This window comes from Terrapene carolina, unplaced genomic scaffold (genome assembly GCF_002925995.2).
Source record: "Terrapene carolina triunguis isolate 2854851 unplaced genomic scaffold, T_m_triunguis-2.0 Scaffold68, whole genome shotgun sequence".
Taxonomy (NCBI): domain Eukaryota; kingdom Metazoa; phylum Chordata; order Testudines; family Emydidae; genus Terrapene; species Terrapene triunguis.
Window position 1 is genome coordinate 25718626 of NW_020664419.1, and position 15889 is coordinate 25734514.

General features: G+C 41.8%; 1 protein-coding gene across 1 annotated transcript in view; it reads left to right on the top strand.

Annotated features, from left to right (window-relative positions):
- The window catches only part of GRAMD4 (GRAM domain containing 4), a 128816-nt gene that overhangs the window by 29208 nt on the left and 83719 nt on the right, over positions 1-15889 (top strand). The window contains exon 2 of the mRNA XM_029910833.1: positions 9106-9316. Within this exon, the coding sequence (XP_029766693.1) occupies positions 9106-9316 (211 nt within the window). The remainder of the gene's footprint in view (positions 1-9105; positions 9317-15889) is intronic.

Consider the following 15889-nt stretch of genomic DNA (forward strand, 5'->3'; position numbering starts at 1 on the left):
AGCCCAATGTTGAGAACTTTGGCTGTGACTGTGCCATCTATTTTTTCACTATTTTGTTCGCAAACTGTCATCAGATTAGGCCAGTTCTTGATATAGTGCTCAAAACAGTCCACTACTGAGTTCCACTGCACGTCTTGTTGGAGAGTTAGCTTGGTTCCTCCCATGTTTTTTCAGAGCAGCTACTGTAAAATGGTTTTTACGGAAGTACTTTGCAATTTCAACAACATTAGCCTTTATTTCTGGGACACTGAAGTCTTTGGCTAGGAGGTGAATCAAATGAACACTGCAACTGTATGCTGTTAGCTTGGGACTCTCTTCTAAATAATTTCTTCTCATCTTGGATACGTTTGCAGCATTGTCTGTGACCAAGCTGCATACTAGACATTCGAATTTTTTTTCAGTTTGTTATAGCTTTTATTGCTGCTACTTGTAAGTATTCTGCTCTGTGTGCATTTCCTGATGTATCAATTGTTTCTGTAAGGAAGACATTCCCTTCTTCGGTTGTCTTTCTAGCTACCCAGTGGGACTCAGTGATCAGTCTAAGTTAAGTAGATGTTTGAATGAGATTCTTTTAAACATCAAAAATCCGATTTAAATAAAAATCGTTTTTTAAATTAAAACACGATCTTTTTTTTTTAATCCACCCTGCTGCACAAAAGCTAATTCTTGTGGCTGTACTACAGCTCTTCTGTTTTCACACCTTTTGATAAGTTGTCTGAAAAATTTACTGCATGCTAAAATGTGACAATCCCATGTGTGGGTGCTGGGGTATGTGACTCATTCAATCCTGCGAAGTCTTCCTATAAACATATGCATGCACAATTTGTGCTATGTCATATGCATTTCTTGGGAAGGTGGGGTGAATGAGAACAGGAAGGTGAATTTTCACCCCTTGCTGACTTACATGCATGTGATTCCCCAGACTTACCAGTATTTAGAGGTCTGTTTTGCTAATCCTGGATCCTGCCGGTTTTTCAAGATACCATTCAGTATTTAGATCCTCAGTTTGAGGTTTTAACACCTGGACTCTGAGAGGTTTTGCCTTCTAAACCAGGCCTGTTCCCAGAACCTAATGAATTTCTCTTTTTATCCACTGCCACCACATGCACACTTTGTTAATATTAGCAGGGAACCAAAATTGACTTGGTTGGAATCTAAATGGCAATTTGCTAATGTGCCTCAATCCTCTTGGTCATTGTTGAGGCAGATGTATAGGGATAATTCCAATGCTTCTGCAAAAGGGTAACTGTTCTGTGGATAATAAGACTTCAAAATTCTGCCTTGCAAAGAACTACCAAAATGGCTATGTCTTAGTTTCTATATCAAATGTGCTGTCTTTAGAAATGCAGAAAAGATTATTCTGACACCCCGCTGCAAGCTCAGTCTGAAAGTAGAGCTTGGCTTTCTTTCATATCACCAGTAACAAAGATTTTACAGGCTAAGTTATGGAATGCAGTGGGTTTGAACAGATGTAACTGACTTGGCCGTGGTAATTTAGAATTCTCACATGCAAAAAGGAATAAAAACCCATCTCACTCTTTTGTAGCTGTAGTAGCTCTTCAAGCAGAGGTGACTGGTAACTGCTGCTAGTGGGCTCCCCACTCTGAACTGGGCTGCCCCCGGGTCCCGATTCCCCCTTCGGAGCCTGGGTGCTGCTCTGAGGCTGCCTGTTTGGAGCCGGGCTGTGCTGCCCCGCTCCCAGCTGGACAGTTGCCCAGATTCCCAGTTCCCCGTTCCCTGCTGGGAGCATGGCAGCCGCAGGGTGTTGGGAGAGGGAGGGTGGGAAGCTGTGCTCCTGGCAGAGAGTGGGGAGCAAGAGCCCTGGCATCTTCTGTGCTTCCAGCAGGGAGTGGGGAACCTCAGGGAAGTGGGGAATGGGAAGTCGGGAGCCTTGGGGTAGTACCCCGGGGGTAGGGAGTGCGGAACATGGGGGGGGGGCAACAGCCCGGCTCCCAGCATCCCCCAGGCTCCCAGTGGGGAGGCCAGGAGTCTCAGGGGAGCCCGGGAGTCTCAGGGGAGCCCGGGGCAGCCTGGCTCCTGGGAGGGGAACTGTGCTTGGAGCTGAGGCTTTCAGTCACCCACACTGCTTCCCTTACGTCGGTGGAAGCACTCCTGGTGAGGACGTGCACCACCTACTGAAGAAGGGCAGTGTGGACATGAATCACCACAGATAATTACTGCGGTGGCTGTAAGTCGACCTAACATAGGTTGACTACATTTTTAGCAGGGCTTTGGAGCGGAGCCCGGAGCTGGAGCACAAACCAGTACAGTATTATGGCTGTAGTTACTGATTAAACTTGCAACATATTGAATCACCATTGCCTGCCCTCCTCTCTGAGCAATTTGTCAAAGTGCATAAGGAAGTGGTCACTCTCTTCCAACAAACTCTTGTTAGTCATCCTGTGAGAGGTTTAACGAATCAAATCTGTTTAAAATATTTTTGCCAGAACTATCTCATGTTTAAGCTTCTTTTTCCCTAGAGCTGAGGTATGTTTATAATCAGTGTCTCTAGAGGGTGAGTGGGGAGCAAGATTTTTTTTTTTTTTTTTAAGTTTAGATTGTGGTTTTAGAAAAAAGTTCAGTACCTCACAACCTTTGATACGCTTTTTGTGACCAAAAAAATAAGATCAGGAAAGAAGAGTCGTTTGTTACATTTGTAATGACCCTGGAAATACCAATGTTATCTTATTGAAGGTCTGGGATAAAGTATAGAAATCTAGAAAACATGGTTAATTGAGTACCAGCTGCAGAGTTCAGCCCTAATACTCCCCTTTTGTCTTTGACTGAAGACCAATAACCAGCAATAACATTACTTGTTTGTTAAAATGTATAAAATCAATTTTTTTTAGGGGTTTCTTTGTCAGAGTTCCTTACCCATCTGGAGTCACACCATAATGGGAGGGTGTCTCTTGGGACTGAACCTGTTTTAAGTATTTTGGCCAATGTTTATAATTGTTGTTGCTAGGGTATAGAATATAGGTGTGTGTGTGTATGTGCTTATATTTGTATTTTGGATGTAACCAACATTAAGTGGCCTTCGGATTAGTAAAGGAATGCTTGGGTGGAAACTGAGTCATGGTAAAAGGAAAATTTATTTTCAACACCTTTCATTCTGGGACACTGTCTCTACTTTATTTGGTCACAATGCACACAGTGAAATTCTGGTGCAAAAGGCCCACACAGGCACCGAACCCTTTTAATGTCCTTTAATGCTGGGTTTGAGAGGTATAGGAAGTACACTCTTTGCACAGGTGTGAAACTAACCAAGAATACTCTCCAGTTTTGGAGATCAGTAAAAAACAATAATGCTCACAATCTTCAGTTCCTGTATTTCCCCTTCCCTACTCAATTTTATGGCTTGGGGAAACTGAGTTATGTTGCCTTGGGCAAGTCACTCGTATTGCCAGTGGCAGAGTTAGGCAGAGCTCTTGACCCTCAGTCTGATCCACTAGATCATGCTGTGCCTCTGATTTTAAGATTCCCCATGGCCAAAAAGCAATGGTAGCCAGAAAGGAGGTGCAAGGAAAAATAATGGAAATCTATAATCCTCCCAGGGCTGGATTAAGGTAATCTGAAGCCATATGCACACATGGCTCTGCCTCCATTCTGTGGCCCTCTCTCACCATATAGAGAGGTGGTGGGAGGAGGGAGGATGCCATTTTTGTACTTCAGGAGTGGCAGCAGGTGTTCCCTCTCCCTCAGGAATAGAAGATGTCTCTCTTTAATGGAAAGGCAGGGATGTCAGCAGGGGGTTCCCCAGTACATACTCCAATGTGTGGGTTAAATCTGCCAGACTCGCTGTGTTCTTCTCTTGCTGCCGCATGCTGTGCTTGCTTTAGTAGTGATGGGTTCCCCGCAGCAGTGTGTCTTGCAATTAATACCCTATTAAGATGCCTGGGGCAGGTTCTCTTCTTTCTTGAGCCAGCCAACAGTTTCTTGCTGAAAAGTTCCTTTATAGGGAAGCAGGAAGAACCCTTACATAAACAACATTTTTTTAATGGAGAAGTTCAGGGAAGTCTTAAGACCCCTTATTTAAAGGGTGCAGGATCAGAAGTTGGATTTTTTTTTTAACTAGTTAATTCAAATTGCATCTCTTTGAAAGCTTCTTGCTATTCCCAAAGTCTCTTGTTGAATGTTCTGAAAAATGAAGTGTCCTGCAGCTTGATTCTTACAATTCTGATGCCTTCAAAGATTTAACCTCTGTTTATCTTGCAATGGCAATTAAAAAAAAAAAAAAAAAAAGACAGGAAAATCAGAATAGCTTGAAACTTTTAGTGGCAATGCTGTGATAATAAAGTAACTATCCTACTGTATGATGCAAAGCATCAGGAACATTTGTCACTGCAGTGTAAGATAGAATTAAGGGCTAAAATTTTTAAAGCTGGGTGGTGAAATGTAGCTATGGAACCTAATTTTAATCACTTAAATATGAATGGCATGATTCTTTTCCCCTTAACCTGCTGCCACCCCATCAAAGGTGCAGAGCTGTTATAACTCCCATTGACTTCAGGCTTTGTGCATGCTCATTTATTCCTGAAAATCAAGCTATTGAATGTGACTTTAGATCCCCAGTTTGGCTAATATTTTTATGATCTTTCCATAAGTAGTACAGTTTTGGGTATGGAAGTGTGCTGGGAATAGGCGAAGGAGAATGGGAGTGTAATTGACAAATATAGCAATTTTCTAGTGTCTCCGTACCAAAATTAAAAACTTCTACAAAATTTTTTCTTCATATTTGTAGTCTCTTCTTTGTACTACGATAGAAAATTTCCATCCCCCCAGTTATACTGTAGAGGTGGTAATTCCAAATATGCACATTAGCTGGACCAAGCATGACAGAGCTGTACTGATACCGCCATTGGAGCAGCTGCTGCTCGTGTGCTGTATTGTGCCCTGGGAGAATACTGAAATATGCAGTAACGTAAGCTGATTATATATAAACAAAACAAAAACTCAAAACCCCATACTATGCTGAGTGTGATTCAGAAGTCTATTGCTCTCTATTAATTTCATCACTTGAGGACAGCTGAGGTCTTCAAACTGAGTCATCTGCAGCACAGTATTGTGAACACTCTTTTCATGTAAATGACACAATCTGCCACTTTTATTTTACAATGTGCTTTTTTCCCCTAGGGCTTATGTTCTAAGACTAGTCTATTGAAATTGTAAGGAGGAATGTTTCACCACAGAGCCAGTGCTGAACTAGTTACCTGTTTTTGGAATTATAGGTACTTGGTAAGAAATTAGAAATGGGTTAAAAACAAAACCATTCATTACATAGTATTATAATTTAGTTGCTGGACCACGCAGATGTTCTTGACCATGAGAATGTAAATAAAAGAACATCTAATGGACACAATTTCAAAACAATGTGATAGTTAAGCTCATAAATCTCATAAGCCACTAGAATTGTGAGTTTAACTCCTTTTGTCATGCTGTGGAAATGTGATGGGCAGTGTAATCTGTTTCCTGTTACCAGAATTAACTTCGCAAGAGGGAAGGGGTGGAGGGAGGGAAGCTATTTAAACGATATTGTTGCAGGGAAAATATTGCTCTACATGTTTGGTTTTGAGGACTTTTTTTTTCAAAATGTGTTTGTAGGAATGGCTTTTTTGTGTGTTAAAGCTAATAAATCTGAAACTCAATATTAGCAGATATTTCTGGCTTGCTACTGTGTGTGGTGGTGCTTTTTTGTTTTGTTTTTTGTTTTTTTGAGAAGGGGGTTATTTTCCTATAGTCATGCATACACAATCCAGCTGTCAATTTTGACACTCCCTAGTGAGGAAAAATGGCTAGAAGCAGTATGAAATTGACAGTTGAGCTAGTGGAGATTGGGACATGCATGGCAAATCTTTTGGGGGTAGGGTGGGGGTTTATTGTGCATGTTTGCAATGTAGCTGTAATTTACTAGTAAATCTAATTCTAACCTTTGCTCCCATTTTTATAAATATTGCTGAAGTGTTAAGCAGAAGACTTGTTTTCAGTCTGAAGCTTACTTAATTTTGTAGTTTGGGATATCCAAAGCTGTGAGAAACTAATTCATGATGATGATCTGGGGAGTCTACCTAAGTGTTGCCATGTTTGTTGGCCTTCACTTTTTTAGCAGCTAGTTGCAGAAGTATGACACTAGGTGTGTTGTAATCAGAAAATGCACATTTGTATAAAAACGGAGTTTACTTTTGTCTTAGTGTTGCAAACATAGTTTTCTTAAAGGAATAAATTGTGAAGAAGGTTGTAGCCATAAGCAATATTACAGAACCAGAAGTTGGGAGTTCTCAATAGTTTTCAGACCTGTACTAGAAAAAATGCTGCTTTAATTTGTATTACCCTTTTCAGTTTATAATTGAAGAAAACCATACTTCTGACCAGTAACCTCTTTTCTGAAAAATTGAACGGAAGATGACTAAGAACTATTTCCTTTCCTTTTTAATGATCAGCCTGATGAGCTGTTTTGGTCCCTGCCAATGTTCATATCTTGTAGTAGCCTATTTTTGAGCTAAAATTTAAATTGAAGACTTGTTTTGATCAGCAGAGCAAGTTTGTTAGTATTTTACTTCTAAAATGTCTTGCATTTTCAAAACTACAGGTGGTAATAACACAATTAAAGGTTGGCATATCAATTACAGTGGCAAATTAAGCAATCTGACCCTGTGGAACCTCAGAGATACAAACACCTCGGGAATGGAGGTTGTTCGTAACTCTGAAATGTTAGTAATGCTGACAAAACATTGTGGTTGTTCTTTCAAAAGTTTACAACTGAGCATTGACTTAATAAAGCTTTGAAACTTTACTATGCAGAAGAAAAATGCTGCCTTTTAACCATATTAATTTAAAAGAAACAAGTACAGAAATAGTTTCCTTACCTTGTCATGTCTTTTTTTAAACTTTCCCTTTATTTTTTAATAGCTTACATTTAACACAGTACTGTACTGCATAGTATTTGCTTTTTTTGTTTCTGTGGCTGCCTGATTAGGTAATTCTGGTTCCAAATGAGCTGTGTGGTTCACTGGTCAGTTTGTAACTCTGTTGTTCATAACTCTGAGGTTCTATTGTATACCTAATGCAAAAATCTGCATGTAAATAACAGGAAGCTGTCATCATGCCACTACCAGATGCAAAGAAAATATTTTTGTCAAAAACTCAGTCTTTAAACTCATTGTGTGCCATGAATCAAAACATGTGAATGAAACTAGTGTAGCATAGGTTCTTGACCTGTAAGTCTTAACTTGGAAAAGTCTTGTTTTTAATCACAGATAATGTTTTTAATGCGCGTTACATGGGTTTCTTACACATCCCTTCTCTGCTGTGCCCTCTCCCCTTCCCTCCCCCCATATTTGCTTAATAGGTAAATGTCTTATAGGCTATGGAAAGGGGTTACTGTGGGACTTTTGTCACTTTCAGATTCATATCTCTAATGTGTCAATAGTCTTGTGGACATACTAAAAGGATTTTTCCCATGATATAAATTATGTGCCTTCTAAGACTTCACATCTACTTTGGAGAGACCAGTCTTTTAGATGAGATGCTATGCTGGGAAAGCAAATGATTGTTTCAGGCTGCTGGAACTTGAAGAGGGGCCTCTGCTGGACTCTTTTTCTCCTATCTGTATTCCCAATATTATCCAACATTGTGTTGGAATATGAGGCTGAAGAAGAATAGAACAAGCAGTGTATCATTGCTGAGGGTGACAGCAGGGGCAAGGCAGGTAAGGGAAAACTCGTTGGATAGCAAGGAAGACTAACTTGTATTAGGCACTCTGCATGAGAAGTGTGTGTGGAGGGCTCCAGTCATGACAGGAGATTTTGAAGAGGGGAGGTTCATTTTCCTGAGGATAGGGAGGGAACATTCAGGCTTCTGTATGGTATAAAGAGGAGTGGGCCAGCAAGTCTGCCCTGCTCAAGTCTTTCAATAAACAGCAAATATGCTTGCTTTCAGCTTTGTGAGTTAAGCTGCATCCTGTTCAAAAGAAGCTTTTGAAGTCAAATGCTTTTCTGCCTCAAATAATTGAATCTGTTTTAAGAATTAAACTGTGCTCCCTCAAAAATCAACCCCTCCGCCCCAGAAAATATCTTGTGTGTAATGGGTGGATTTAGCCTGGATACAAACTGGAAGGCAAAGCAGCTAAACCTCAGGCATTATATTTTAAAATGCAGGTGGAAAAATTAACAGACATTAGCTGTAGGGATGTTATGGATGGTAACTAACTTACTTTGTCTTTGATGAAAGACTGAGTTCACAAATTCTGCAAATATTAATATGGTGTCCAAACATTCCATTTATAGAAAACTCTTAGCTATATATCTTGCTCAGTTCCATTTTTTTCAGTGCTTTTCTTCATGAAATAAAGTCTTTTTAAAAAATAATGGTTTGAGTAATTTACCCTCCCTCCCCCCCACTCCCGGAGAAGCAAGAGAGAAGGTCTCTTAGCAAGGCCTTGTTTCTCTAGAATTCTGCATGGATCAGCGAGCAGTGGTGGTTTTGGAGATGGATCTAATGACTGCTTGCACAGATTGAATGTAGGTCACTGCTTCTGTTGAATACTCTTAATTTTGATGAGCTCTTTGATTTCAGTTGGGCGTCTAGTAGCTTTCTTAGTAAATTCTGTGCAGTATCTATGCAAGTCCTTGAGTAATACTTTGGCAATGTGCTGGCCTCTAAGCTACCAATTTCTTGCTATGATTTGTAAGTCTCTTGAAAAATGTGATCTCAGCTATTCAGTGGAGTTGATTAGATGTTGCAGAAGTCCGGAAGTGTGTGTGTGTGAATTTACCCTCAGAATAGACTTTTAATAAAAAAGCAGAAAGTCCAAATGAAACAAACAAACAAAACCCTTTGTGGGTCACTTGAGGTAGCAGGTTGTTACCTAGTGGGAAAGGTCACCATCAATTATCAGCCATTAGAAACAGAATCTGCTCATTGTCATACTTGAAAATAAGTGCTTCTTTGAACGCTAAGCTGTGTTACATTTTCCTTCTATAAATAACTGTTTAACCAGAAAGGACTTGAAAAATGATTGAAAGCACTCTCTGTAATTAGAATGTTTGTATTCAGGCATACTACAAATGTTTTAATCTTCACCATATCGTTTTCTTTTGTTTCTTGCAGGGACACCAACCGTCATGTTAAGGTAAAGCAGAAAAGTGCAGTGCTGAACATGCTAAAGAGGTTAGACAAAATAAGGTTCAGAGGTCACAAGAGAGATGAGTTCCTTGATTTAGCAGAGTCTCCAAATGCTTCAGATACTGAATGTGGAGATGAAATCCCAGTGAAAATACCTCGAACGTCACTCAGAGAGAATGACGAACTGAGAGACCCTGTAAGTATTCAATCTGGCTACATTTTTAAAGCTATTATCAGATTTAAAAAAATAATGGAACATGGTAGCTATTAATGCTATTCTCCTGATTTTATGTTTTTGGAAGTAATATTTCAGGATTAAGAAAGCAAATAAAAGGTGCACAGTTTTGAACATGCTCATATTTTTGTAACTTCACTTCAGTTCTTCCTTTTTGTTTGTGGACTTTAAGCCTATTTACTCCAACGGTCCACTGCTATCTATGTCATGGAAGTATAAAGTTGTATTCAAATGTGGTGTTTCTTTATTCATGCTGTCCACTCTTGCTTCCCCTGGCTTTTGTGGGCCCAGAGGTCTATGGATGTAGTTAGCACAGGAAAGGAAGGACAATGATACTTAGCAACACCTGCTCGGATTTTTAGGGGCAGTTAAGTCGTAGCAGAAGGTTAACCAAGACTCCCTCAACAAACTAACACACTGTGGAGAATGTGGGAGACTTTTGTATTTCTGTGAATACATTTGTCCCTTAATTTACTTGCTTGATATTATTCTGTCTGACTGCATCGAGTTTAATCACAGGAGGTTGTTAGGGGAAAACAAATGAAACATTGACAAGGGAAGATACCTCTAGAGAGAACAGCAGCAGAACAAGGGGGGAACAGTTAATTAGGAGATACCTATCTGCCTAGCTCCTGCTAGGTCAAAAGGTTTATTTGTCCCAGGCCCAAACCTAGCATCTAAACCATTAAAGATTGAGAAATTGGGGTGAGTAGGAAGCAGTGCTGGAGGTGAGATTGACAGACACTTAGAGAATGCTGCTGTGGCTGGCTGTTTCTCTCCCAGCCCAGGAGTAGGGGTCTCTAGGCTGAGTGGAACTTAGCCAAAACTTGCATGAGGTTTAGGTAAGATGCATGTATTCAGGCCGCCTTGTTATTTTAATCCATTTCTCTAACTACTGTATTCCTGTTGAGTAATACATAAACCTTTTGTTTTGAAAAAGCTGCACTGTGTTGCTGCATATGCTTTCTGGTAACAAAGCACGCGCTCTCTCTCTCTCTCTCCCCCCCTCCCTCCCTCCTCCTTCCTCCTCTAAGACTCCTGCAGGGAGCCAAGCCAAATTGGCTCTGCTAAAGGAGCCATGGTGAATATGGGAGGAGGTCTAAGAGTAGCAGAGTTGCAGGACTCTTACTTGAGTGAAGTGGAGACCCACACTCTCTTACTAGGAAGGGTGTACTCACAAGAGACAGCAGAGGGGTATAAGGCATAAATCGCTATGTGAGCCATAATGCATCGACTTGAAACTGCTATACGCCTTTAAAGCTTTTTGAGTCTCTCAGTTTAAACAGCAGTGCCCAGATCTAAAAAGTGCCCTATTCCCGTTCAGAATAATAAGAGGTACTGAGCACTTGTGGAAAATCTGGCCATTAAAAATTGCAGTGACCTTGTGAGGGAGGAGGTGGTGGTGGTGGGGTGTCACTTTTTCATTCTCCACTGAAATGCAGCAGCCTTTGTTGTGAAACACAAGGCCTGTTTAACACTATGCAGCAGCTGAGGAAGGGAGGTGAAGGACACAGGTCAAGACTTTCAAAAGTTACTAGTGCTTTTGGACACCTCTGTTTATGGGTCCCCAGACTGAGACACCTTTTAAAAAAGAGTGACTTTTCAGAAAAAGATAAACATCTGTCTTCTGAAAATCAACCCACTTTTAAGGTCCACAAATAGTCACCCAAAATCACTAGTTACTCTTAAAAATTTTGGCCACTGTGTATAATGTAAATTGCAAGGGGAATTTTATGTAAAGACAAGTTTCCAGAATTGAAGTTGGGCCTGGACATCAGAACTCTCACTCCTTTTATTAAGAAATATGCTGTATTATCTTTATTAACCACTTGTGGTCTTTGTTCTTACATGTTATCTGAAATTTGAAATGATGCTCTCTGACTACTTGCTGGGACACTAGTTCAGTGTTGGTGTTCTAGCTCATCCACACCAATTCCTGCTGTACCTGTATGTCCAGTGGCTGTCTCTTCTCTATCCCATTTACTTAAAGGCTGCTGGCAACCTTACATTAAACCAGGTTAGCTTGCTCAGTGCAAGGCATGTATTTTTGTATTTTTCATGTAATGTTGCTGATGAAATATAATAGCTGTGAGTTTATCAACACATTATCTGGCTTTTAAGTAACGATATTCTATCTGATGTCATGCTATTTCTTTAAAGCATGTCACATAATTTAGACAGGAATTTGGGTTGTGGATTTTTCCCCAAAGTTGTATGCAAGAGTTTAGTTCTGTGTCCTCTTTAAATTACATGGAAATCAATAGCTATGCATTGCTTTGGGCAGGAAAAGTACATCAGAAAGGATGTCTTTTTTTTTTTTTTTTTTTTTTCTATACAGGGAATTGAGTCATTCTGCATATAAAGTTAAGAATATACCTCTTCCCATTAGACTTTCTAGGCTGTAAAGCACTCTGGTGTGTGCTTATGTTCCGGCAGCTCAGTGTTCTCAAAAAAGGCACTTCGCTGTAATTGGTCTATGTAAGAGAGTTTCTTTCCATACTGACTATATAAATGCAAGAAAGCTACTCTGATTTTCCTTCTAGTGGTTCTCAAACTTTTGTACTGGTGTCCCATTTCACACAGCAAGCCTGAGTGCGATTTCCCCCCCCCCCCCCCATTAATTAAAAACACTTTTTTATATATTTAGCATCATTATAAATGCTGGAGGCAATGTGGGCTTTGGGGTGGAGGCTGACAGCTCGGGCCCCCCCGTAATAACCTCACAACCCCCTGAGGGGTCCCGACCCTCACTTTGAGATCCCCTGTTCTAGGGTTTAGCAGTTTCTAGTTAAAAATAAAAGCCTTTTGTTTTTGGCCCTGCTTATGACTAATATGGAACTCCGAACTGTACCTAAGGTGGCAGAGATATTGGAGCAATATAAGAATGTCTGTAGTGTTTTGTCATTGGTGACAAATCAGATTTATCTGGGAGGAAAGAAATCCTTTTGCTTTTAAGGTACTGGACTGTTAAATGGGGATAAAATAATTCTCTACCTCATGGGGGGTGTGGAGGGTAAGTACATTAATGGTTTGAGATTCCGATAGTACAGTGATCGGGGCTGTATAACTGCTAATCAAAATGTAGGTCCTGCTGTCAAAACTCTTATTAACTGTGTGTGTGTGTGTGCACACTACCACGTGTGAGAGAGTGGATGATAGAGATAAATGGTGCCTGGTTTTAAGGACAGTGACTGTAAAATGGAGGGATTAGTTACCAATGTGAGTACAGTAGAACCTCAGAGTTAATGCCTTGGGAATGGAGGTTGGTTGTAAGTCTGAAATGTTTGTAACTCTGAACAAAATTTAATGGTTGTTCTTTCAAACGTTTACAACTGAACATTAACTTAATACAGCTTTGAAACTACTATGCAGAAGAAAAATGCTGCTTTTAACCATATTAATTTAAATGAAACAAGAACAAACAGTTTTATTAGTTTACGTTTAACACAGTACTGTACTGTATTTTTTGGGGGTGGGGGGAGGGACACGGACGACTCTGTTTGTTTGTGCCTGATTGTGTACCTCCGGTTCTAAATGAGGTGTGTGGTTGACCAGTCAGTTTGTAACTCTGAGGTTCTACTGTATCTGATGCCTGAAAACTTCAGGCATTATTGCAATATTAGTACTTCTATCCCAAGAATAGTGTTTTTTCTAAGGATATATGTTTGGAATCTGCATTAATGTGTTTAAATCAATACCCAAAACTCAAGTAAACATGAATTGCTGGGTTCAGTCTCAGTCTCACATGGAATTCCCTTTCTCCTCCCCCAGGAACTACTTACTAGGTAAAACAATGTAAGATATACTCTCTTCATGGTACTTTCAGGAACAGAGGTAGCATGGGAAGATCAAGTCTTGTGTTACTTCACTCTCATGAGTGACTCCCTGAGGTACTGAACAAGACTATGAAAAGTACACATGAACACTAGATCTTGCATGTGCCTGTTTACATGTTCGACTGCATAATCCTAAATTGTATCTACACTAGATATGCTACAGCGGCAAGGGGTTCTTCCATTGCTGTAGTAAAATCCACCTCTCTGAGAGGCACTTGCTAGGTTGACAGAATAATTCTTCCATCAATTTAGCGCTGTCTACACCAGGGATAAGGTCAGTTAAACGATGTCTGTCGGGAGTATGAATTTTTCATGTCCCTGAGCAACATAGCTGGATCAGCCTAACTTTCTAGTGTAGACCAGTCCTTAGTCTTTATTTCTCCACTTTCCTGTATATTTTTTTCTGCTTTTGCTGCTTCACCTGTGCTGTGGTGATGATGCTATTAAAAGCCAAGACAGAGTGCAAAACTGTTGCCATCATGCATGTTATTTCAGCCAAGCAGAACAGAAAAATGAAGTACAAGTTTGATCTCTTATGAAATCTGCCTGAGCACATACCCCAAGGGGTCCTCAGCAATGCTTTTGGGCCCCACATTTACGCCCCTTGATGTGCAGATGAACTCTCCTTGCTAACAGTGAAAATTCCACAGTGCCTCAAATGCAGTATAGTTAAAAGTACTTACCGGCAATTCTCTTAGATAAATAACTTGCCAAGGAGATTGTTGCTCTGCCTCTGAATTTCTTTTTAACACTCAGTTTGGTGTTTGTACTAGATGTCAAGTTGATGGCCATGTAGACTATAGCATCTTGTCTATAAAACTATAAAATCGGTGCAGCATGGGCAGCAAAATGCAAGTCACTTCTATAGTGGGCCATGAACCTGAATGGAATGGAGCAAAAGGGCAATTCAGTCTCCTTTCAGTACTTGCCTTGTGAACTTGCCAAGGCTTGGCAGGCTTTGTGATGTGGACATCTGCCCACTGGGACCTGGACTAAGGCCACCAATACACAAGCCTACTAAATCATCACAGATGGTGACTTTCGGTCACTACTACCTAAGTGGGGTTTGCACTAGTGACCTAGTGCCCAATCCTGCAAATAACAGAGAACATAGTTCTCCCTACTGTGAGTACCTGCTCGAGTAAGGACTACACACTGTAGGAGAAGCGGAGTGGAGGTGAGCTGGGGTGGGGGGGCCCCGGGGAGGGCCGCAGCAAGTAACGGGGGGCGCAGAGGAACCGATCCCTGCTCCAGCTCATCTCTGCCTCCTCCCCTGAGCGCACCACCACCGCTCTGCTTCTCTCCCCCCCCCTCCCCCCCCCTTTCCAGGCTTGCCGGGCCAAACAGCTGATTGGCGCGGCAAGCCTGGAAGGGAGGGAGGGAGAAGCGTAGTCCCGCTCAGGGAGGAGGGGGAGGCAGAGCGGCAGGGAGCTGGGGCGGGGAGTGGTTCCTCTCCCTACCCTGGTATAACGCGGTCTCACCTATAACACGGTGAGATTTTTTTGGCTTCCGAGGACCGCGTTCTATCGGGGTAGAGGTGTATGTGAAATACTTCGTGTGCCATTTGTTTAATAGGAATTGGGATTTTGATATTTTAGCGATTTTGTTTTCCTCGGGTAAAAAAGCTAGAATGTAGAATTTAAGGCCAAAAGGGACCATTAATCATCTAGTCTGACTACCTAAATTCCCACTAAACTGCCTGCCTATTAAGTGCAGTGCAGGAGCTCAGGGCTGCACTTAATGCCTCTCCCCAAGCCCCGGACCTGCCTTGGCCCCGACCCAGCCCAGAGTGGAACTTGCTGCAACTGGGGGAGAGGCGCCCCTCCCCCAACCCTGACCCAGCCTGGCCTGGACCTGCCATGGTGGAGAGAGGAACCTTCCCCCCACGCCCCCCAAGCCCAGGTGCTGCTGCAGGGGGAGAGAGAGAGCTGAGGGGGGGGGAAGTCTCTCTCTCTCTCTCTCTCTCTCTCTCTCTCTCTCTCTCTCTCTCTCTCTCTCTCTCCACTATCGGTCTGGGAAGCCCAGCTGAACCACAAACCCCTTATCTCCAGCCCCACCCCAGGCAGACACCGCACCCCAACCCTCTGCCCCAGCCCTGAGCCCCTCATCCCTGGCCCCACCACACAGCCGGCACCCCCAGCCAGAGCCCTCACCCCCTCCCCCATAACCCAACCCTCTGCTCCAGCCCTGAGCCCCCACCCACAGTCCGAACCCCTTAGCCCTCCCCACCATATGAATTTTGTTATGTGCACCATATTGGTGCACATAACAAAATTCATTCTGCACAGTGGTGGGAAAAATTGGAGGGAACATTGCTGATTACCTGTACATACCAGGCCATTCAGTTTCACCCATTTATCCTATATACAAATGCGAGAAGTATGGGTAATAAGCAGGAAGAACTGGAAGTGCTAATAAATAAATACAACTATGACATTGTTGGCATCACTGAAACTTGGTGGGATAATACACATGATTGGAATGTTGGTGTGGATGGATACAGCTTGCTCAGGAAGGATAGACAGGGGAAAAAGGGAGGAGGTGTTGCCTTATATATTAAAAATGTACACACTTGGACTGAGGTAGAGATGGACATAGGAGATGGAAGTGTTGAGAGTCTCTGGGTTAGGCTAAAAGGGGTAAAAAACAAGGGTGATGTCATGCTAGGAGTCTACTACAGGCCACCTAACCAGGTGGA